The following is a 23,049-nucleotide window of genomic DNA, read 5'->3' on the forward strand; positions in this document are numbered from 1 at the left end:
CTTATGTTATCAATTTTTTGCTACTAATAATATAATTATTATTGGATCTGAGGAAAAATAATTGATTTGGAACCATTATGTTTTAAATTTATTCCACAAGACCAATATTATCAAAAAGGATGATAATATGTTGGGTTCAAGTCCCATCGATTTATGCCGAAGACGTTTTTGTATGAATAAGACATTAAGTTTGTATCTCAATGCACCATATTGATAATATTATGATGGTTAAGGCAAAATAATGGATATTTCGTGAAAAGTGATGAAACATGTCCCATTAAATATGCCTCATTCCTTGAATTGAATGTGATAGCAATAAATCATATGTATGCCTCAATTTGTTTTTGTAGTAGCTATCATAATTTGATACGTTTAAGGCATGATTATATTTCATTCTTCTTGGGAATGAGAATGCTTAAGGCATGATTATATTTCATTCTTGGGAATGAGAATTTCGATTATTATAAATACAGATCTATACCAGGGGGTGAATGTCACTGCATATATACTCGATCATATTTTTTGTTGTGAAGATATCACAATCCACCTCTAAAAGAGTTAGAATAATTGGAAGATTGAATATCTTTAAGTTATTGTGATAAGAAATACGAATCTGAAAATTCACCCAAGCATCATGAAATCACATGCCATAATAAACTAAGAGTTTATTGTTTATTGATACGAAATTCATGCAATAGTAAACCTGATGTTTACTAAAGAGTTTTTGTACATGTTATGATAACTTGGAGTTACTAATACAAATCATTTAATCTAGAGAAAATGGCCAAAAGACCCTCCAGGCTTTGCCCAAAATCCCAACTACACACTTAATCTTCACGGGAGTCCTATCACCTCCCTCAACTATTTTTTCATGTATTTATTACCCCTCCAAATGTTGATGTGGCAAGGAAGGTGAGAACACCCCTCTAGGCGCGTTGGTTTAGTCCCAACAACTCCAAACTGAAGATTTTAGCCTTCCACCTGTATAATACACATCATTAAATGATATTTTGAAGAAATAAATCATGAAAATGGCTTGCAACGGTCATTTCCTCTTCTTTATACTACTCTTCTCTTTGTCCACCTACTACCTTCATCTTCTTTCATTTTTTTTTATTTCTTTAACCTAAGGTTTAGCTTTTAATTCCAATTTCTACTTGAATTCTTGGAGCTTTGTTGTGTAATTTGGTTCAACTCTTAATTTAAGGTTTATAATTTGATAATCGATTTTATCGGAATTCATGAAATAACAAATTCAAAATTGAATAAGTTTTGTATGGATGAATCAGACCCAATGCTCAACCCTGTTGTGAGATACAAGCATGGTATCTTGCTTGACTTGCAAACTTCATGGTCGAAGTCAAATCCGGGAAGAAGATTTTGGTCTTGTTCCTATTATGGTGTATGTATTTCGCATTGTATTTTACTGTCACTTTATATTCAAATTATGTTAATATACTGATTTCTACAAAAAATTTCAGTCTCAAAAATGTAATTTTTTTCTATGGAGGGACAAAGAAAAAGTGGATCCAAGATCAAATTTTATCATTCCAAGATTAGTGAACAAAATCAATGAGTTGGAAGAAGATTTATGGCTTAAACATGTCCAAATTGATAACTTGACACGGGAGAAGAGGCTCAATGGAAGATGGAGATGGTGTAGGTTCAATAGGAAGATATTTTTATTTATTTTGATTTGTGTTGTTGCTATGTTCATCAGCAACAAATGAACTGAAAGTAGTTGCTAGATCTGGTCTACTATGGTGTAAATTTTGTATACCTCTCTCTAAATATATCGGATTATATTTTGTTATGGTGTCTTTTGCCTAGTCTACTTCAGATGTTTGTTTTAATGTTGCTGTGTTATTATTTGTACGTTCAAAATTGTGTGTTGTGTTATTGCTATGTTGTTGTTTACATTTACAAAATTGTGTCACATATTGCTCCTATGTTATTGCTTACACTTGTTGTGTCTTGTGTTATTGCTATGTTATTGGTTACACTTGAAAAGTTATGTCTTGTGTTGTCATCATGTTATTGTTTATGCTTACAAAATCATGTAATGATAATGTTCTTTATGCAATGCATTGTGCTACTGCTTTGTTATTGCTTACACTTAGATCGTGTAATGACAATATTGTGTTGCAGTTAAACAACACAACAATAATGTCTAATGACATCAACAAAATATTCCAACTTTATACAACACCATCATTCATACCAAAATAAATTTACATTCATAATGCCTAATCATTAGGCAACATTCATCAACAAAATACAGTGCTTAAATTATTTTTCCAACAACAAAATGAAATTATTTTCATGTCAACTGGACTAAGTTAAAACACTGCTTAAAATACATCAACATCACTACAATTTCCATGGCATCTTGGACTATGAAGAAGTGTTATGTTGACTTGATTGGTGTGAGCTACTTCCCACAGTCTTCTTTCTTCTATTCTCTTTAAGTTGTTGTAATTTCTGGTTGAGATTGCTGATTTGTCATTCCATTTTAATTTAGTGGTACTACTTGGTGCATAACCAATGTCACCAGTTACATCAGCTGATCTTGCAACCTTTGCTTGACCAGTAGAGTATATCTTACAGCTAGGCATGCCAAGCTACAAAGAAGGATAAAAAAGCAACATATAACAATGACTCATAATCTACTTATGATATAACAAAGTAAGAGACTTACATTCAGGACTTTAAAGCCATTTTCAGCTTAAAACACACTCATTTCTACTATTCTTTGCCTTTTGAATGGACCTGTGTTTTCCCTACCACTACTCATTCCTCTTTTTGTAGTTTCAGCTATTGACGATGATGCACAAAAATCAGGAGGTGCAGAAGAGGATGCTGGAAATATAATAGGTACTGGAGGTGCTGTAGGTAGAGGAGTTGCAGTAGCACCTACTGAAATTGTTCTTTTGGGTCTCCCTCTTTCTTTTTTTTCTTGTGGAGGTTCAGTAATGTCTTCTGATGATGTTTTCTATAAATATAAAAGGAATGTTATGAATTGAACAAATTAGAACTAAATTCAAGCATAATATACCTTTGGTCTGCCTCTTTCCCTGACTGAACTATTAGTTTTTCCTTGAGGAGCAGCAGTGGTTTCTTCTGGTGGAGTTTTCTAAAAATTTAAAAAGAATGTTAACAATTAGAATACTGTTATAACATAATGGATTCAAGTGAAAAAATTACCTTTGGTCTGCCTCTTCCCCTGCCTGAACTATTATTTTTTGCTTGTGGAGCAACAGTAGTTGCTTCTGTTGGAGTTTTCTACAAATTAAAAAAGAATGTTAACAATTAGAATACTTTTATAACATAATGGATTCAAGTGAATAAAATTACCTTTGGTCTGCCTCTTCCCCTACCTGACCCAGTAGATGTTGCTACTGATGATGCATTTGGTTTTGCTTCTGCTGATGGTGCTATATGTGGACACCCCCTTTTGTTGTGACCTCTGACATGACACGCACTACATGTCATTGCTAGTCCAGTTCTAGGCAATTTTTCTAACTTTTTTGTTTTCCCAACTTTCTTCTTCCTATTCTTAGCTGGCCTACCAGGCAGGGTTGTGATTTCAAGTGGTGCAACAGCAATGTTTGAAGAAACTGACCATATTTCTATGTTTGTAAGTGGTTCAAGAACATTGGCGTAAGTTCTCAAATATGTGTCCTTACTGTAGCAGCTGTCAATATATTCATACAGAGGGTACTTTTTGAACAATATTGCAGCCACACCATGTGCACATGGTATGCCCTTTAACTGCCACACCCTACAACTGCAAGTCCTCTTGATAATATCAACTTTGTGTTGACAAAGTCCTTCTTTCACTTCAAAACCAGCAACTCCATTAAACTGAATGGTACAATCCATAGACCTGTTGATGTTTCCTCTAAAACCTCTAAACACATTGGAGAGTAGTTGGACTTCCAAGTACTTGGAAACTCCCTTAAAGTGCCTATTCTTGTCATCATCTTTACTCTGATTTCTTCAAGCATGGTAATGATGGTCTTGTGCCTAGCTGGTAAGATCCATGCATTAAAACACTCAGACATATTGTTATCTACAAAATCACATTTCACTTCAGTGTTGAAGTAAAGCATGCACCAGTAATTAATGTTGAAGTACATTAGGTTATCCATCATTTTTCAGGACCAAGCAACTTCATCTTCTGTATGTTATTCCTTAATTGAGACTCAAATATACTTTTGGCTATCCTAAAAAATTGTTGTCTTCTTTGAAGACCTCTCCATTCCTTAGCCCAATTAGCTAAGATGTGCCTTGCACATCTTCTATGCTCAGATTAAGGTAACACCTGCTCAATTGCTGTAAATAGTTCCTACAATACAATACAAGCAATAAAACAAGGTCAAAGTAGTACAGTATTGCATTTAATTGGCTAAACTAGAAAAAAAAACTACACATAATACAATACACATACCTTCTGCATATCTGTAATCAAGGTGAGACCATCTCCTTCTCCAAGTCCTAGGTCATCCCTTATGCACCTAACAAACCAAGTCCATGTATTTGTGTTTTCCTTTTCAACTACTACCCAAGCAAGTGGCAGCATCTGGTTATTTCCATCTTTGCCAACAGCAACTAATAATTGCCTTTTACAAACACCTTTCAGAAAACAACTATCTAAACTTATACACTTCCTACAATGTATCCATGCCTTCTTCAAAGCATCAAAACAGATGTAGAAACTCAAAACTTTTGATTTACCTTCTTCATTAGCCTCACCAAGTTTAACAAGACAATTTGTCCCGGGATTTGTCCCCAACAACTCATCCCTGTAGTAAAAAATTCTTCCAAATTCCACAGCATGATCACCCATGATATCTTTCAACACTTTAGCTCTTGCTCTTCTCACAGTAGTCTTACCAACATACAATTTGAATTTTTTTCTAATCAACTGTTGCAGATTGCATACCCTTATATTTGGCTGTTGCATTGCACAAATAATTTCTGGTTGTCTTATTGCAAGTATGTTTTAGGATGTAAGTTTTTATCATGAAATCTTTTGTTGTGTGGTCAAGACCTGCATACAAAATCCATGGACAGCCATCCTTGCATCTAACTCTAACCTTTTTGGTTCGTTCACCCACTTTTCCACAGGAACCCTCTTTCTTACTGCATATTTAGTCATAGCTCTTCTAAATTCATTTACATCTTTAAACACCATACCCAACTGCCAAACAACTTCCTTTGCAGTTGGGTCATGAATGATTTTTTGGGTTGTTTTCCTTTTTTTCCTTAACAACTTAACAAATCTTGCCCTACCAGATGCAAGCACATCATGTTCTTTATCAGCACAACAATCATCTTCATCTAACTCAAAACTCCCCTCATCAGAACTTACAAAGTAAGGCTCAACACCTCCCAACCTCCCTTCATGACTGACTTTACCTGTTTCAGTGTCATCAAATCCTAGATCTGGTCCTGCTTCACCTACCGGTACCTCTACATTGTCAGCTGGTACTCTCTCATTTCTTTTCCTCCTTTGAAACTTTCTTTTTTTAACTCTTAACTCCCTAACTTCCTCATGTACATCACTACCATACTCTTCATCATCATAATCTCCAACTAACTCTTTTTCTGAATCAACACTATCCTCAGTAAAGTAATCAGAACCCTCTACTTCTTCTTCTGAAAAATCACTTCCAGCAGGACCAACATCTATATCATCAACTGCATCAGCACTAGGTGCAGCAACACTAGGTGAAGCATCAGTACCTACAGCAGCACTAGGTTGAGCAGCAGAAGGTGCAGCAATACAAGGTGGAGCAGTAGATATAGCAACACTAGGTGCAGCAGTAAGTGCTGAAGCACTATATGCAGTAGCACTATCTGCAGTTGAGAAATGAGGTATGGTAGTGCAAGGAGGTGAAGTAGAAAAAGAAGTAAAAGGGTCCTCCATATTTATATGGTCCTCACCTACCATAGAGTTAGGCCTATTATCAAAAGATGCACCAGATTCCTCCATATTCCCAACACTTACATTTTCTAAGAACATGGGGATGGGGTCCACAACAATTGGTTCATCCACTAAATTCTTGACAAATACATCCACTTCATCTCCATTTTTCAAGGAACACATTATTTCAAAAATATTCATATCATTATCCACATCTACCAAAATACCACTATTAGGTGGTTTAATACTAAAGGTGCATGTTGTGCTATATCCTAATTTTCTTATATAGTCTCTCAATTCAAAATATGACATCTTGTCAACATCAACATCTAAGAATTCTATAATTTTTCCACCTTTATAAATCGGTTCTTCACTACTTAAATCTAATACTCCACCATGGTACCATCTTAGAATAATCAAAGTAAAATCACTCATGTTTAACCTGATGATAATGAATACTCAAATAAGACAAAGTATCATAGCAGATATATTATCGAAAATCAACTATCAACAAAATTTAATACAAATACATCATACTAAAACAATGAAGAAAAACATAAATTTATTTCAAATTGTACAACTTAGATGAGAAATAAATAAATTGATTAAATGAGACAGATTTAGGCATATAAAAGATAAATATCAGTAGAAAATTTCAATCACAAACTTGGTACCAAACCAGCAAGATGATTCCTCAAAGATGGGCAAAACCAAGAAACCCATGACGAATGGCAAATAGTGAAATTACCACAGAAAAGAAGATCTAACCCAACAATGAACAAACAACAACAACAACAATCGACATCAGAAGCCCAAGTACCAAATAAATTAGCAGAAGATTTAGGCAAGTCAAAAACCCTCTTTAATTTTTGCTCTAAAACTCTTAGCTGCATGCGTAAACATAATAATCCCTTCCCTTTATAAAAAGTTATACTGCTATTTACAAGAAAAGAAATCTATTAAGTAGTCAACATATGCTTAGGGCAAATCCTAGCTAACAATGAAATTAGTTTAGGACAAAAACATGTACCTCTCCTAAATTAAACCAGCAATCAATTGTAAAATCTTCGAAAATCCACAAAACTTTATCACTAAGAGTAGATTCATACACAAAAATGACTAAATTTGCATGTAATAATGGAGGAATTTCGTGAAGGAAGAATGGAAGAGAGAGAAGAGAGGAGAGAAGAGAGAGGAAGCTCAAAGGGTGTTTATGGGACCATATGAAGATTTAGGAGGGAAATGACCTAGAAGGCGTGGGCCCAGCGCGTGTAAATACGAAGACATTATGATTTGGTTTAAGTTGCCACATCAACATTTGGAGGGGTAATAAATACATGAAAAAATAGTTCAGGGGGTGATGGGACTCCCGTGAAGATTAAGTATGTAGTTGGGATTTTGGACAAAACTTGGAAGGTCTTTTGGCCATTTTCTCTTTAATCTACGAAAAATGTTCAAAAATACCCCTAAACTATCTGAAATAGCTCAAAAATGTCCTTCGTTAGATTTTTGGCTCAAAAATACCCTCCGTTAAATATTTGGCTCAAAAATACCCCTCCCTCTAATGAAATTCGAAAAAAGATTAAAAATACCCCTGAACTATCTGAAATGGCTCAAAAATACCCCTCTGTTAAATATTTGGCTCAAAAATACCCCTCCGTTTAACGAAATTCCACCAAGCATGCCACCTAGATAAAAAAAACCACGTGACTATGTCACATTACTATCCACATGTAAAATGTTAGTATTTTTTAATTATATGACATTTCTTTCTTCTTTATTTTTATTTTTATTTTTATTTTTATTTTTTTACAAAGCAGTGAAACAAAAAAAAAAAAAAACAATCTTTTGCTAATTACTTCATTAGTGTTTTAAAAGTTCTAGATTTCACCTTTTCATTAGAGTTTTAAAAGTTCTAAAAATTTCATCTTGTTATTGTCATTTGGGATGAGGAACAACTTGATCTTGATCTGATGTTGACTTGAAGGAGGAGCTAGAATTTTAACTTTTAAGCTAGCAAATGTTGATGTACTAATAATAATTGAGTTGAATTTACTACATGCAAATTCTTTTTCAAAATAAATGAATTTCTTCTAACACTTGTTTAATCATTCGAAATGAATTCATTTTTCTAAATTCAATTTTGATGAATAATCTTATTATTTTTAGAACAAGTTTGAAAAGAAGTAAAATGATACTTAATATTGATAAATTATTATTTAATTATGTCATTCATTAACTTTTTGAAGATGTGTGCCACATTCAAAGATTCATTAATTTTAGATTAGAGGAGGTATTATTAAATCATTTTAACATAAGCATTTTGAGTAAAAGCTAGCAAAGCCAAACACATCTTTTGAGTAACTAATTTGAAGTTTAGTTTGAAATTTGTTACTTTTACGAGTAAATCTTAATTGTAACTTTTATACTGGCCTAATATTAATGGGTTTATCAGTTTAATAAGACTCTTTTGTTGGGTTTCACACTTTTAAACCTATTAACAGAAAAAAAAAATATTTTTTAGATGATCAAAGGAATTTGATGATAGAGATGTTACATTTAATAAATTTTTTCGAAAAAAATATTATGTAACCACCGTTTGTCTACTTTGATTAAAAATAAAAAAGCCGTGTAAATTTTATCCGTTTCACTGACGTTTTTAAATAAAAATAAAAATAAAAATAAAGAAGAAAGGAATGTCATATAATTAAAAAATACTAACATTTTACATGTGGATGGTAATGTGGCATAGTCACATAGTTTTTTTTTTATCTAGGTGGCATGCTTGGTGGAATTTCATTAAGGGGAGGAGTATTTTTTAGCCAAATATTTAACAGAGAGATATTTTTGAGTCATTTCAGATAGTTCAGGGGTATTTTTGATCCTTTTTCGAATTCTGTTAGAGAGAGAGATATTTTTGAGCCAAATATTTAACGAAGGGGTATTTTTGAGCCAAAAATCTAGCGAGGGGCATTTTAGCGCTATTTCAGATAGTTCAGAGGTATTTTTGAGCTTTTTTCGTTTAATCTATTGACATAAACGATTTTCCATCATGAAGATGTGCATATTGAGTATTAGACATATGTTGAAGAAATAAAGGATTCTTCAAGAATTGTTTATGTTGTTTGTTCTCATGATAAGTTGGTTGGACCAACTAGTGTTGGGATTTGATCCCTCAAAATCTTAAAAGTATAAAAGGTGAATATGGGCCCGTTCGCCAGTCATGTGATCTATTAAGATGCATCGATATAAGATGATCACATGTACATTCATTGTCAACCTGCAGTTTGACATTCATAAAGTTGCTTGCTCACTAAAATTGAGTTATGAGCATAACTTTCAGATTATGTAATCAAGACAATTTCGATGATGATGGTTTGGCATTGAATGCCTTCGATAAATAGTTAAACCATTGCTAATGAGAACAAAGTTTCATGTGTTGGTCTGAAATATGATATGTTGCATACAATAACACTTGTATGCATTAGACCAATAAATTATGATTATTTCTTCCATCTCTATTGGTTCAAGGTCAGGAACCAACTATTCCATCTAATAGTTTTGATGTGTGGTATACAATTAATAATATACATGATGCACAAAGATGGATTCCTCAATGAAGATGAAGGATAAATGTTAGTTTTCCTAACATAAGGGGGAGATTATAAGTAGCTATGAAATATGTTAGGAATTATCATCAGATCCTCATTCAAAAGATAATTCAAGTCAAATGTCGAAAACATTTGTTGACTCAAATTTAGTATCATATTTAAGCTACAAGTGCTCCTATTTTACGTTCTTAAAGGACAAAGTCTACGCATGCATGAAGTGTGGTAGACTAATCGGTTCCCAATGAAATAATCCTTGAAAAGAATAAGGAGCAAATAATCATAATAAGAAGGCAATGTGCTCTTGAAGAGCCTATGACATAACACTTCATGAAACCTTATGAAAGGTTCAGGTACCTGAAAATAATGAAGTGATGAGATCTCAAAATGTTATGTAACATTGCTAACCGATACAAAATGAGAAACCGTCGACGATGTCTTTAATACAATATTGACACAATATTGCAAAAGATTATAAGGATCTAAATTCTACATTTATTTAAGTATTCTGACGTAGAAATATTTATCAAGTTACATGAAAGGATACATCTTGGTAAGTGTAAAACTTATTTGATTTGCAGTCCAGACACTTGAAGATGTCACATATGAAATATTAAATCTTGTCACTTGATAAAATTTAAATGAAAACTTTCTAAGGATTCAAAATATTTGAAGCATATAAAAGTTTCTAGAAAACTTATTTAGAATTCTTATATTGTATAAGCTTATAGCTTGAAAATTATTAAAACTCTTGGAGAGTTTTTAAAAGCAATAGAATATTTGCTTAAATGAGAAACATACATAATTGAATAAGGATTTATTCCGACCTCAAGAAAAAAAAATGAGGAACTCTTTTGTTATGAAGTACCACATCTTAGTACAATTGGTGCACTAATGTATCTTGCAACTACTACAAGACATGACAAAGCCTTTTTGGTCAATTTGTTAGCAAGGTATAATTCTGCTCCTACTAGGAGACATCGGAATGAAATCAAGCATATAGGTTTATTTTACTCTAAAGATTGTAGTCCCGATCTTGTTGGTTATGTTGACGTTAGGTACTTATCTGACCCGTATAAAAATTGTTCTCAAAGAAGCGATATGTTTACATGTGGGGATACTGTTATATCTTGGAGATATATAAAGCAGTCTATCTAGCCAGTTCATTGAACCATGCTGAGATAATAACTATTCATGAAGCAAGCCAAGAATGAGTATGGTTAAGATCCATGATACATCTCATTCGAGAAAAATGTGATATGAAATGTGATAATGTACCCATAATTTTATACGAAGATAATGCAGCATACATAGCACAACTTAATGGAGGATTCATAAAAGGAGATAGAACGAAGCACATTTCATCAAAACTTTTCTACATAATGAGCTACAAAAGAATGGTGATATTAACGTGCAACAGATTCGTTCAAGTGACAATGTGACTGATTTATTCATCAAGTCTCCTCTACTTGCAACTTTCAAGTAGATAGTGCACAAAATCGGAATGCAAAGGTTGAAGGATGTTCTCATTAGAGGGAGTTAATACGCGTTGTACTCTTTTTCCCTTATGAGGTTATGTCCCACTGGGTTTTTCTTGTAAGGTTTCTAATGAGGCAACTTATATGCGTAATGTTAGAGATGTGTACTCTTTTTCCTTCACTAGATTTTTTTTTCACTGGATTTTTTCTAATAAGGTTTTAACAAGGCACATTATCTATCAATTAAACATTCAAGGGGAAGTGTTATAAATGTACCATATATAGTGAATGTATACTTTACCATATAGAGTGAATAACTACTTTACCATATATTGTGTATGTCTATTTATGAAAAAATTACAAACCCCAAGGTTAGTTTTTCCCTATAAATAAGGGCTTTTTCTTCATTGTAATTCATCCCTCAATAATTCCTAAAGAGAAATAAGAATTACTATCTATTCTCTCTCTACTCTTCTTCTTTGTTCTTTATTATTTCATAACAATTTTGATTCATTCATGATGATAACATTTTACTTGTTCTTCTCTTAATTCTCTCATCTTGGCTATATTCTCGAGTTAAATCCATGAACAACTACTTTATTCCTCGAGTTTAACTCCTGAAATTGATTGATGTTGTGTTAAGTACATCATTTGGTATCAGAGCAAGACACTCCTTGGCATGCTAGTTACTCGAAACAAGAATCAAGAGCAAGCTTCTGAAGAAATGGATGAAAAATTGCTTCAAATCAAGAGTTGTTACAAAAACTCATGGAAGGAATGACCACCATGAATGAGCATAATTCCCAGGCTAATAAGGAATTGGGTGAGATTAAGGAGGTTATGAATCGGTTGGGCATTCAAGCAAAAGACAAGGAAGTTGGAAGAGCAGAATCTTTAGCTAATAGAGTTTGTTCTGTAGAGGTTCAGCATGAATACAGACCCAAAGATAATCATCACTCTGGTAATTTTCTTACTATGATGCTCTAGAGTAGAATTTCCCTAATTTGAAGGTCAAGATTTAAGGATCTGGTTATATAAAGTGGATTAGTTTTTTGGTATGAATAAAACTGCTTTTGATTAAAGGGTTAAAATAGCTGGTATTTATTTTGAGGGGGGAGCTATTGCTTGGCATAGGTCATACATGAAAGCTAGAAATTCTTTAAGGGATTCTACTTGGACAGAGTATGTAATTGCTTTGAATGAGAGGTTTGGTGAAGAATTTAAAGATCTTATGAAAGCCTTAAAAAATTTAACTCAGACTGGTAGTGTTAAAGAGTAACAAGTTGAATTTGATAGATTGTTGATCAGGGTGAATTTGTCTACTGAAAACTCTATTAGCTGTTATTTAGGGGGGCTTAAACCAAAGTTAAATAAGGTTGTAAGGATCCAAGCTCCAAAGACACTAATGTAGGACTGCAAAATCACAAGATTACAGGATGAAGTATTTGAAGCACAGGCTAAATCTTGGGGTGTAAGATCTGTTATAAAGCCCCCATCTGCACCTATTTTGCCTACTCTAAATCAAGCAAAACCTTCATTCTATCAAAAGGCATTGGTTCCTACTAATACATACAAGAAATCAGTGAAAACTTAAGCTAATGAAACCAACAAATTCAGTGGCAATAGAAATGGAAAAAGATTGACTGCAGCTAAGATAGATGAGAAAAGGGCTAAAGGTTTATGTTTCTTTTGTGATGAGAAATATGTGTTGGGACAAAAATACAAGATTAACAGGCATATCTATATGGTGGACGTATTAGAAGATGAAATGCTTATTGAAGAGGCTGAGAAAGTCGAAGACCAGGAAACTAAGGTTAAGTTAGATTAACTCATGATAATATCAGTTCAAGTTTTTACAGGAGTAATTATCTATCGGACTGTTAGAGTGACTGGGTATCATGAGAAAGGCCCTTACAAGTCTTGATTGACACTGGCAGCACACATAACTTCATTGACCAGGATGTAGCTCAGAAGTTAGGGTCCAAACCAAGTACAATTTTGGCCCAATCAGTCAGTGTTGCTGATGGTAGAAGGGTACAAATATCTTTAGTATGAAAGAATCTGCAGCGGTTGTTGCAAGGCACCACGTTTGCATTTAATTTTTTGTTGTTACCATTGAAGAATATAGATATTATTTTGGGAGTGCAATGGTTAACACTTTAGACAGAAACCTGTTTGATTTTCAGAACAGGACCATAGAATTCAGATACAATGGTAAGAAGCATGTATTGAGAGGGACTAGTTAACCTCTAAAAACAACAAGAGCAAAGGCAGTTTAACAGAATGAAATGTGAAGAAACTCAGTTTAACAGAATGAAATGTGAAGAAACTCAATTCTTTATGATGTCCTTGTTGACTAATATAGAAGAAGGGTGTCAGTGTTACAACATTCAGGTTGATCAAGGTAATTCAATTCTACCTGACTTGTCACTTTTAATTGAACAGTACAACAAAAAATTTGAATTCCTACTACATTACCACTACATAGGGGCAAGTTTGTTCATCAAATTCCATTGGTGGAGTGAAACACCCTGAGGAGAAATTTTAGCTTTATTATAGTATTGGTATGTAGAAATACTAAGCAACACGATTACATGTAAGTTGGAGGAGAACTAAAGGAAGGTAAGGTGACACAAATGTATCTCTTGTCGAAAATCACAGTGTAAATAATGTATGAGTAATTTTTCGGTTATATATAAACTATTGAATCCTCCTCCACGTAAGGAAACTTTTTAGGGCAGTTGTAAAGGAGGTTTAAAAATTAGTTCAAGTCACAAGTTCAATTCCACGTGATACTATTATTCTTGAATCCCCTTATATGTATGTATATGTCTTTTTAATTTAGAGGGTCAATCAATAAAAAAGGCTTCTTTACACAAGCATGTTCTTTATTGGATAATAATAGGAGTAAATGTTTTGATAATCTCGTAAAATGTAAATTAAACCACTATTACATGTTAAAATTTCAATCCTTGCCATCAATGACCGTATATAGTTAAATAGATCCTTTGAGCTACCAGAATATATTGTCTATATGATGGTTCTTTTATGTTCAGAAAATAATGAGCTCATTTTTGTATCTTTTAAATTTCTGTAAATAGGATTTGGTCTTTTCTATTTCTATAAAATTAGTTTATCTAATAATAATAATTTGGTAATGATGGATAATTTGTAAGAAAATTAAGATTCGAAACAAAGGATAAATGCATGGAAGTAACACATTCCAACAACATTAGCAGGAGTAACAAAGGTATTAGGCTTAGTACTGCAATTAACACATTAATCTCCTCAGAAATATCATTTGCATCAAAACATATGAGAAGGTGTGCTATTAGACATTCACGGTTCAAATCTTGAAAATTGTTTTGTACATGTGAGTCAATCACTTGGAAGACGTCACATTTTTTAATTATATGCATCAACTTCAATAAGTTGTAAAATCGCAGGTCTGTTGTAATTGAGGGTGATGTGTATAATTAAAGAAGATTACATATTTTATATAATTAACTTAACTAGCTAATAAATATTCGAGAACAGGCACAAACAAAATTCAAAAATTGTAAATTTTACAGACACCTAATTTGCTTAACCTTGTCAATTAAGGGATTGTTTTTGGCTTTCTTACTTATTATATCCGTATTACCTACATTTGCCACACATATTTGATTTGAAGCAAACTCTAGCTAACACAAAAAGTCATTAATGGAACAAACGAATTGATACATGAGTAAATATTTATTTTTATAATCGAGTATTTATATTAAATCATGTAAATTTACATTTAATGAAAAGACAATGCATTGTTAGTGCTAAAAATCTATAATATAAACACGCGTCATACATTTATTGATTAGATATACTTATGCTTAACCACCAATATTCCACCACAAACATGATGACAAATTATGACTAACAACACGTGTAACAAGTTGTTGAATGGTTACAATGATTTAGTTAATACTAACCTTTCATTCCCTCTAACAAATTGTTCTAGCAATAGTAAACAAATATTCACCATTCATTTTAATCTAGAAATTTAAGCATTACCAATCATTCATTCAAACAAGAAACTTCTTTCTCTCTTTTTTTCTATATTAGTTGCTATATAGCCTTTTAAAAGGAAGAACAACACCTACCCTTAGAAAGATCATAAAAGGAAAACAAGAAAACCCCAAAAAAGAAGAAGTGTATAGTCTTTTTCTCTTGTATTAATTCCTCCTTCCTTAATAATTTCCTTCAGATCAATTGCCAAAATATTAGTAGTTCATCATTAATCTAGAATTAATGTAGAAGATAAAAAACAAAATTTTAGTCATGTTGATCTGAAAAACATTACAAAGGAAGGAGTTTTTTTTTAAAATAGAATTAGAAATATGGAGATAGAAAGACTACACGAATTAATGTGGCTATGGTCAAGATTGCAAAGTAACCGTGTTGCCCTCGTGGGTGGAAACCACACCGCCTCTAGATTTTGCACTCGCTAAAATTATTTTAGCCCTTTTTCGAACCTCTACTTCTCTTTTGCTCTTTAGATTGAGTTAAGTTTGCATGTTCTCTTTTACAAAAATCGTACACACCTTCAATAATTTTAAACTTTCTTCTTTTGCTTACTGGCCCGAGTGATTCAGATTCGCATAGAAGGAATTGCCATTGCGCACACAACGTGACAAAATGAGGAATAAGACAATGAGTTTGTTGCATGGTTCCAAACAAGACAAAATGAAAGGCAAGCCATACATGGATGCCTTGGGCTTTCATGATACAGATTTGGTTGTGTTTAAATTAAACCATGTGTGGATTCTCAAGTTGATTTCTCAGATCGTCATTCTGGGGCTAGTTCTTCTGTCTTTCCCCTGGGGATTAACATCGAGTTACGGATTTATGAACATAGCGAGAGCTGATGAGGTGGCTAATTATACTCCGATCAAATTAGAGGTCTTGCCTCTAATTTTTCATGATTTGGCCAATGAGGGCCTTCTCAAAGCTGGGGATAGGTCCCTATTTGTTACCAATGGAAATGAAGATGTTATCTATGATTCTCAAGTTACAAGCGACCATCACAACATGGATTTGATTTCTCTTTCAAATCTGGCACAAAATGAAGAGATGTATGATGTTGCGCTATTATTTCCCTATGACTCTTCCAAGTCTCTCGATTCCGTCGATCGAGCTCTTAAGGTTGGTGGTATTGTCGTTGTTCAACTAATTAGTGACAACCCCATGGTCACATTCTCACAACCATCCAACTACAAAATTGTCTACGTACGAAAGTTCGACTCCACAATAATAGCCATGCGCAAGACAAACATAATTGTTTCGATCGAGTCAACAACTCCACATCACCATAGAAAACTGTGCAACTTTGGCTCAAACGCGAAAGAGGCCGCATTGAAGAAGCTAGAAGACGTACTACTCGAGCCACCAAGAGCATTATCAGGTAAATCGAGTAGGTATCTCAAAAAGACACGTTACTTGCCCGAACTGATGGACATTCCCCTCGAGAGCTATCCACGTAGGGTGTTCATCGACGTTGGTTTGCAAGACAAAAACGAGAAATCAGGTGACTCTAGTTGGTTTTCGAAGCATTATCCAACCAGGAACACGAAATTCGAGATATTCAAGATTGAAACTGTGGCAAAAGAAGCAAATGCACCATTGATTGGAATGTCAGATTGGCTTGAGAAAAATGTGAAGGAGAATGAATATGTAGTAATGAAGGCAGAAGCTGAAGTGGTGGAAGAAATGGTGAGACACAAAGCAATTAAATTAGTTGATGAACTTTTCTTAGAGTGCAAGCATCAAGGTGGGAAAAAAGGTGATAAAAAGAAAAGTAGGAGGGCATATTGGGAATGTTTATCTTTATATGGTATGTTGAGGGATGAAGGCGTTGCTGTGCACCAATGGTGGGGTTAAAGTACCAAATAATTTTGTTTTAAAAATGTATTCTATAATTATTTTTAATATAGTGATCTAATTATGTAAAAAAATATTTATCCCTTTGTGAAGTTTAGCACAAAGGAAGTAAAATTTTGATGTATAATTATTTTTAATATAGTGATCTAATTATGTAAAAAAATATTTATCCCTTTGTGAAGTTTAGCACAAAGGAAGTAAAATTTTGATGTATATTTTTTTGATCCATTTGATTTATAGAATGAAGTTGTTTTCATTCCTCAAAATAGCATATGCTAATGAGGTGCGTTGTTCTGATTATTCTCTTTTTTTCTATAATATGTAAACACCTAATTTTTTACCAAATCTAAGTGTTTTTGCCACTTTAGTGTTCAATTTCGTTTTAGGGTATAAATTAGACATTTTAAATTTATCTTATTTTTACTAAATCTATTTTAAAATTTTTGAAAAAAATACAAAAATAGAGTCACATTTTAAATAAGTTTTATTTTTAGTTTTTTTAGTTTTTATTTGTTTATTTATTCAAAAAAAAAAGAAATTTTTCTAAATTATATTTGTTTCTTCTTTCAATTTTTAATAAAGAATGTTGTGATATTAATATTTCTTAACCATATTCCTAAGACTAGCTAGTTAACTTATCTTGTATTTTGTTAGTTTTAAAATAGGTTTTATTATTTTATTTAAAATATTAATTAAAATAATTAAAAAAAAAAAAAAGAATCCTAAACTACCCAAACCACCCACAAGTCCCACTCTCACAAAACCTCTCCCCCATTTTCCCATAACACACACAAACGACACAAACACATACACATTATATATAACACACACATGCACACAACCAAGAAAAAAAAAAAGAAAAACAACAAGGAGACAGAAAAAAAACAACAACCAAGAAACAGAAAAGAAAACAACAAAGAAGCAGGAGGGAAAAAACAAAAAAGAAACAAAAAGAAAACAAAAAGAAACGAAACAGAAGAAGGGAGACGGAAAGGAAAAACAACCAAAAAAAAAATGAGTTAAAGATTTCGTTCGAGATTCTGGTGACATCGTCTTTACTTCTACATTCGATTTTTTCAGGTTCTTATTTAATGTATTTATTTTGTTATAATTGTGTTGTCGAAGCATAAACAAATTTATTTGGTGAGAAAAAGAAAAAAAAAACATTCTCAATTCTTTTTTTTATAATGTAACATCACGAATCTGCTAAACTTTATTTCAATATACAAAGTTGTTTGAGTTTCATGAATGTTTAATCTATTAATATTTATTACATGTGAACATTAATAGTTTATTTAATTAAAATTAGAGTAAAGTAGTATAATGAATAATTGTTTTGCATGCCTATGCGAAATTCAACTGTTTATTTTTGTTTCGGAGGATACTAAACAGTTTTTGTTAAATTGTATTTTAGTTTAATTAATTATATATATTAACCAAGTAAATTAGATCTCCGTAATTTATACCAATGAAACCAATGGTCCTTATTCTGTGTTTCTTGAAACCACATTGATGATAACAACCATATTGTGTAATGATGAAGGTTTTTTTTTCTATTTTTTTTTACCACACGTCGGGATTAATCATAAAAAAAAAATAGAAATTAATTATTGCACATGCCTTAGTAATAATATCGTAATACCTTGATTCATATCAAAACCTTAAAGATTTTTTCTTAGAATAAACAGTAAGGTATTAAGTTTTTTTTTGTTCAAAGTGTTTGGGGTGTGATTTTTTGTTTAAAGTGTATGTGTTATTTAAATTATTGATCCGGAAATGTAATCATCCGGAATGACGTTTAGGTATTTGTGCTCGTTTTATTTTCCTCACTTAAGTGGGTGTCTAGTGTTTAACTCGGTGTCGTGGGTGGGATGATGTTTATTAATAAATTGATTATTGTGGTATCAAGTTTATTTGGTTACGATATTTGAGTCTCCGATGAAATTTTAGAAATGTTTAGGCTTAAAGTCGAAGTTAATGGCTCCGATTTATTATTTATTATTATTATTATTATTATCTTAATTAGAGTAGGGTAAAAGGAATAAGATATAATTGTCTCGAATTCATAATGGACTAGTCAATGCTTTTAAAGCTAGAAATTTTTAGGTCTTTAAAAATATTTTATCGATAAATAAAGAGATGAAAAGCTCATTTTTTAGGGCACGGATATGTAGAAAGAATGATTTAGGCTTTAACCCCCAGTAAAATTACATTAATGTTTTCTTACTTATACATATTGGTAAATTTAATCTACTTTAGAGCAAAATGTAAGATTAATTCTTTTCTTTTAAAAGAAAATAAATAAATAAATAAAAAAGAACTTTGGGTTTAGATATCAAACGATAGAGTTTCTCCAAGTTTTAAGTTTAAATCTGTGAAGTATAGAAGAATGAATGTTCAAAGTTTAACATAAGTCATTAAAGCGACCGTGCTAGAACCACGGGACTCGAGGGGTGCCTAACACCTTCCCCTCGGTCAATAGAATTCCTTATCCGGATTTCTAGTTCGCAGACGAAAAATAAAAATTGAAGAGTCATTTTCTTTTGAATAGAGATTCAATAAGGTGACTTGGAACACCCAGACTCAATTCCAAGTGGCGACTCTGTAAATAAAATAATCCATTTTCAAAACGTCACTTTAATTGGAAAACCCATTTTCTCTAAAACCAACTCCCTAGCGGGGTCGGATGCGGTGAAAACCGGTGGTGTGACATAATCAACATAAAATAATTAGTACAATATTCATATTAATTATAATATTTCATGAGAGTTTTTTATTTTTTTTCTAATTCTTTTTTTTTTCCTTTATTATAGTACTAGATGAGCGCGGCGCGTACTTGAGCACGAGCCAAATATTTTACATTTTCAGCAATGATCAAATTTTGAATGCTTTTTGATCACAAGAAAAGAATAATATTAAAGACAAAAAAAATCTTAACCCCTAGTAGCAATGTAGCTCATTCAAGAAGAATCCAAGCTACTTTAAATAAAGATGAGTAGGCGTAATTGAAGAAGCAACATCATTTAATAAGAAAAATATTTATATGTCCTAAAAGCCTTTCTTGTAAGCTTACCTTAATTTTATCACCTGTGTTGTGAATCACCTCCTTTACCAACTCTTTACTGTCAAAATTTAAGTGCTTTAAAACAATTCAACATAGTAGCACTCCAATACGTGTTTAGTAACATACATTTATATATATTAACATATGCAAAAGGCATGAAAAAATACATTATTTAGTTGAATCATCTAAATACAATACAAACATATTATAATTCTAACATTTACAATGAGCTGGAGCTGGAGCTGGAGTCATAAGCTTAATAGTCAATTTTCTACATTTCAAAAATTACAATATAAGAAAATTTAGAGGTACCTTGGAAAACTGGTCAATACAAATCAACTAAAAAACTTGAACTTGAGAGAAGTGAAAATAAATAATTATACACAGAACTTATTAGAAAGGTGTTGCTCACACATTCAGGCGGTATTCTAAGATTTAAGTAATGTCTAGGTTGAAGGAAAAAATAACAATCATTAGATACCAAAATTTGAAACTAAAAAATAACTACTACACGAATTTTTAGTTCCTTGATTTCTTCCACTGCAGCATGATCATATGCATTCTAGTGGTCATAAATATTACCAGTAAATTGCTTTATCACAATCATTGAACTGTTTTAAAGTTTAAATATTGATCTCCTAAACAATCATAGCATCTTGGTTAGTCCCTTTCTCACCCTGCAGAATTTAAGAGTGAGAAAGTGTTATCTGCTAGATGCCTTGATGGTGGAAAAACTGTGTAGGTAGAGTGGTGAACGTAATCTTCTTTATTTGGTGGACGTTATCTTCTTTATTTTTTTTATGCACTGTACAAAAATATGAAAATTCTACAAAAAGAGTACTCTATCAGTTGTATAGACAAAAAAGTGAGGATTATATATGCAAAATTATTAAATAATTAAGGAATAAGCTTACCTAGAACTCATAGTGCTTGTCACCAAAGGGATCGTTGAACACAGTCAAATTGATAAATAGTTTCATTTGCCAAACCTTAAATATTTGTACTTCTACTGATTTTCAAATTTCTTGACATCACTCATAATAATGTATAAAATTTGTCAAAGTGGTATAAACATTGATCATAATCTTACAAGACTTGCAACAAAAGAAAATTTTATTTTTCGTTGTAAATTATTTGTCAAGCCAACTGCAGATGACCACCTCCATCTGTGGTAATGTCCATAGAAAAATGAAAATCTGAAAAGAAAAATACTTTAAACAAAATCTGAATTAGCAACTGTTATTTTGTCTTGCAACTTTTAAATTTATCAACTTAAGGTGATTGGTCCAGCAAGATTGTAACACCCCGCCCTTTCGGGCTAAAGTTTGAACCATCTTTTCTACCCGTATAGACCCGAACCCAATAATTCTTTGTTAATATATGTGTGATGATCAATCCTATAGTGTTTGAATGCCTTTGACTATGAATTGAGGTCACCAAATCCCCTAACTCAAGGACGAGTTGAAAGTTTTCCTATCGATTGAGTTTTGGTGAGCGTCTAAACCTGGGTCAACTTCCATAGACCATAACCTTTTGTATATAACTAATTAGAGGTTTTACTATATATCAAATGAAAGGTCTTTGAGTTCTCTTTTCAATGCCACTAGTTTCGCCTTAATACGATATTGGAATAAAAAGTTATGCCCGTTTTCCAGAGAGGTGTCAGTCGAGGCCGAATCGCACAAAAAGTACGTTTTAGCGGGGTATTTTGGTACTTTCCCTTCCCAGAAACCTCTCACACGAATTAAATAACACCCTAAACATTATTTACTCAATGATTTTCAGTTTTATAATATCAAGATCCTCTTTTCACTCTCAAAAATAAGATCAAACTAGGGTTTCCTCAAAGAACAAGAAATCAAGAATCAATCCTTAAGTTCAAGATTTCAAGAAACGGATCAAGATTTGGGTTCCATTTTTCAAATCTTATAATCTAAGATATGTGGGACTTCTCTAAACATCATGGGTATAATTTTTCTATTGTTTTTATTACATTAAAGATCCCCAATCATATTTATAAAGAAAGGGTTTGAAATTGTTTGAAAAATATATGTCATGAAGTTGTTTTGAAGAAATTGTATGTTGTCTTGAATCATCTATCGTGAATTTTGAATATAACAATATATTTATACTTTGGGGTGCAATGAAAGTTTGAATGAGAGCATGAATGATCAAAACCTCCTTTTTTATCATGATATTTTCGATTTATATTGTTATGGGTTGTTTAAAGGCATGAACTTTTGAAATGAAAAACTAATGGGTGAGTACTTGCTTAATGATCATGAAGTGGTACTGTTTATGACATGTTGGGAATGTGTTTTCACATGATAAATGCTCGTTGTGTCAAATTAACGATCTTTCTTGAATTTTAAGTAATTACAAATATGAGGTGACCATCTATTGACTTTACAATTGGGAGGAGAATGTTTTGGTAAATATTTGAATGAAAAGTCTATTGCATAACTCTCTCTCATCTGATGTTTAAAAGGTAGGGTGATCATGAATATGATAATAAGTGAAAAGGGTCGCAGGCATGATGTGACGTGATTTGATTGACTTGCAAGTCAGGGTATGACGATACCTGATGATTCCATGCCCTTGACAAGATAGTGTTGAATGTTTGAAAAGTATGAATGTGTTTTCGTTAAAGAACTAAAAGTTGGATTTAAGAGAGCTAGTAGGTTACCCGAAGAAGGTGTTTGAGCGCAAGGGCTCCTCGCTGGAAATTATAGTTGTCGATAAGGGACTTATGATATATGATCCTACATGATATGACATTTTTAGGACATCTCACATGGGAAGATTCCTGCGGTGTGCTCACATGGGGGGTATCCACTCCAATCCTGGCGGTTACTTGGATTGAGGCTTGGCCGCCGAGTCAAGGGAGGATTTCACATAGCCCAGATTTGTAGGGTGTACCGACTAGCTCAGAAGAATAACAAAGAGTGAGTCATGGTTTCAAAGAAGTGTTTTGGAGATCACTAAAGTATGCCCATGTATTTTTACTTACGTATTATGGTCATTATTTTTATGAAATGCTCTCATCTATTTTGTATT

General features: G+C 32.5%; 1 protein-coding gene across 1 annotated transcript; it reads left to right on the top strand.

The window, feature by feature from the left end:
• Positions 1 to 15,701: 15,701 nt before the first annotated feature.
• Positions 15,702 to 16,928, top strand: LOC107867378. Its single transcript, XM_016713573.2, has one exon. The coding sequence runs from the start codon at positions 15,702 to 15,704 to the stop codon at positions 16,926 to 16,928; it is 1,227 nt and encodes a 408-aa protein (XP_016569059.2).
• The last annotated feature ends 6,121 nt before the right edge of the window (positions 16,929 to 23,049 follow it).

This window comes from Capsicum annuum, chromosome 4, assembly GCF_002878395.1.
Source record: "Capsicum annuum cultivar UCD-10X-F1 chromosome 4, UCD10Xv1.1, whole genome shotgun sequence".
In the NCBI taxonomy this organism is placed as follows: Eukaryota; Viridiplantae; Streptophyta; class Magnoliopsida; order Solanales; family Solanaceae; genus Capsicum; species Capsicum annuum.

Excerpts from the sequence above, each read along its gene's own strand:
- LOC107867378 (XM_016713573.2), top strand. The coding sequence starts at position 15,702 with ATGAGTTTGTTGCATGGTTCCAAACAAGACAAAATGAAAGGCAAGCCA.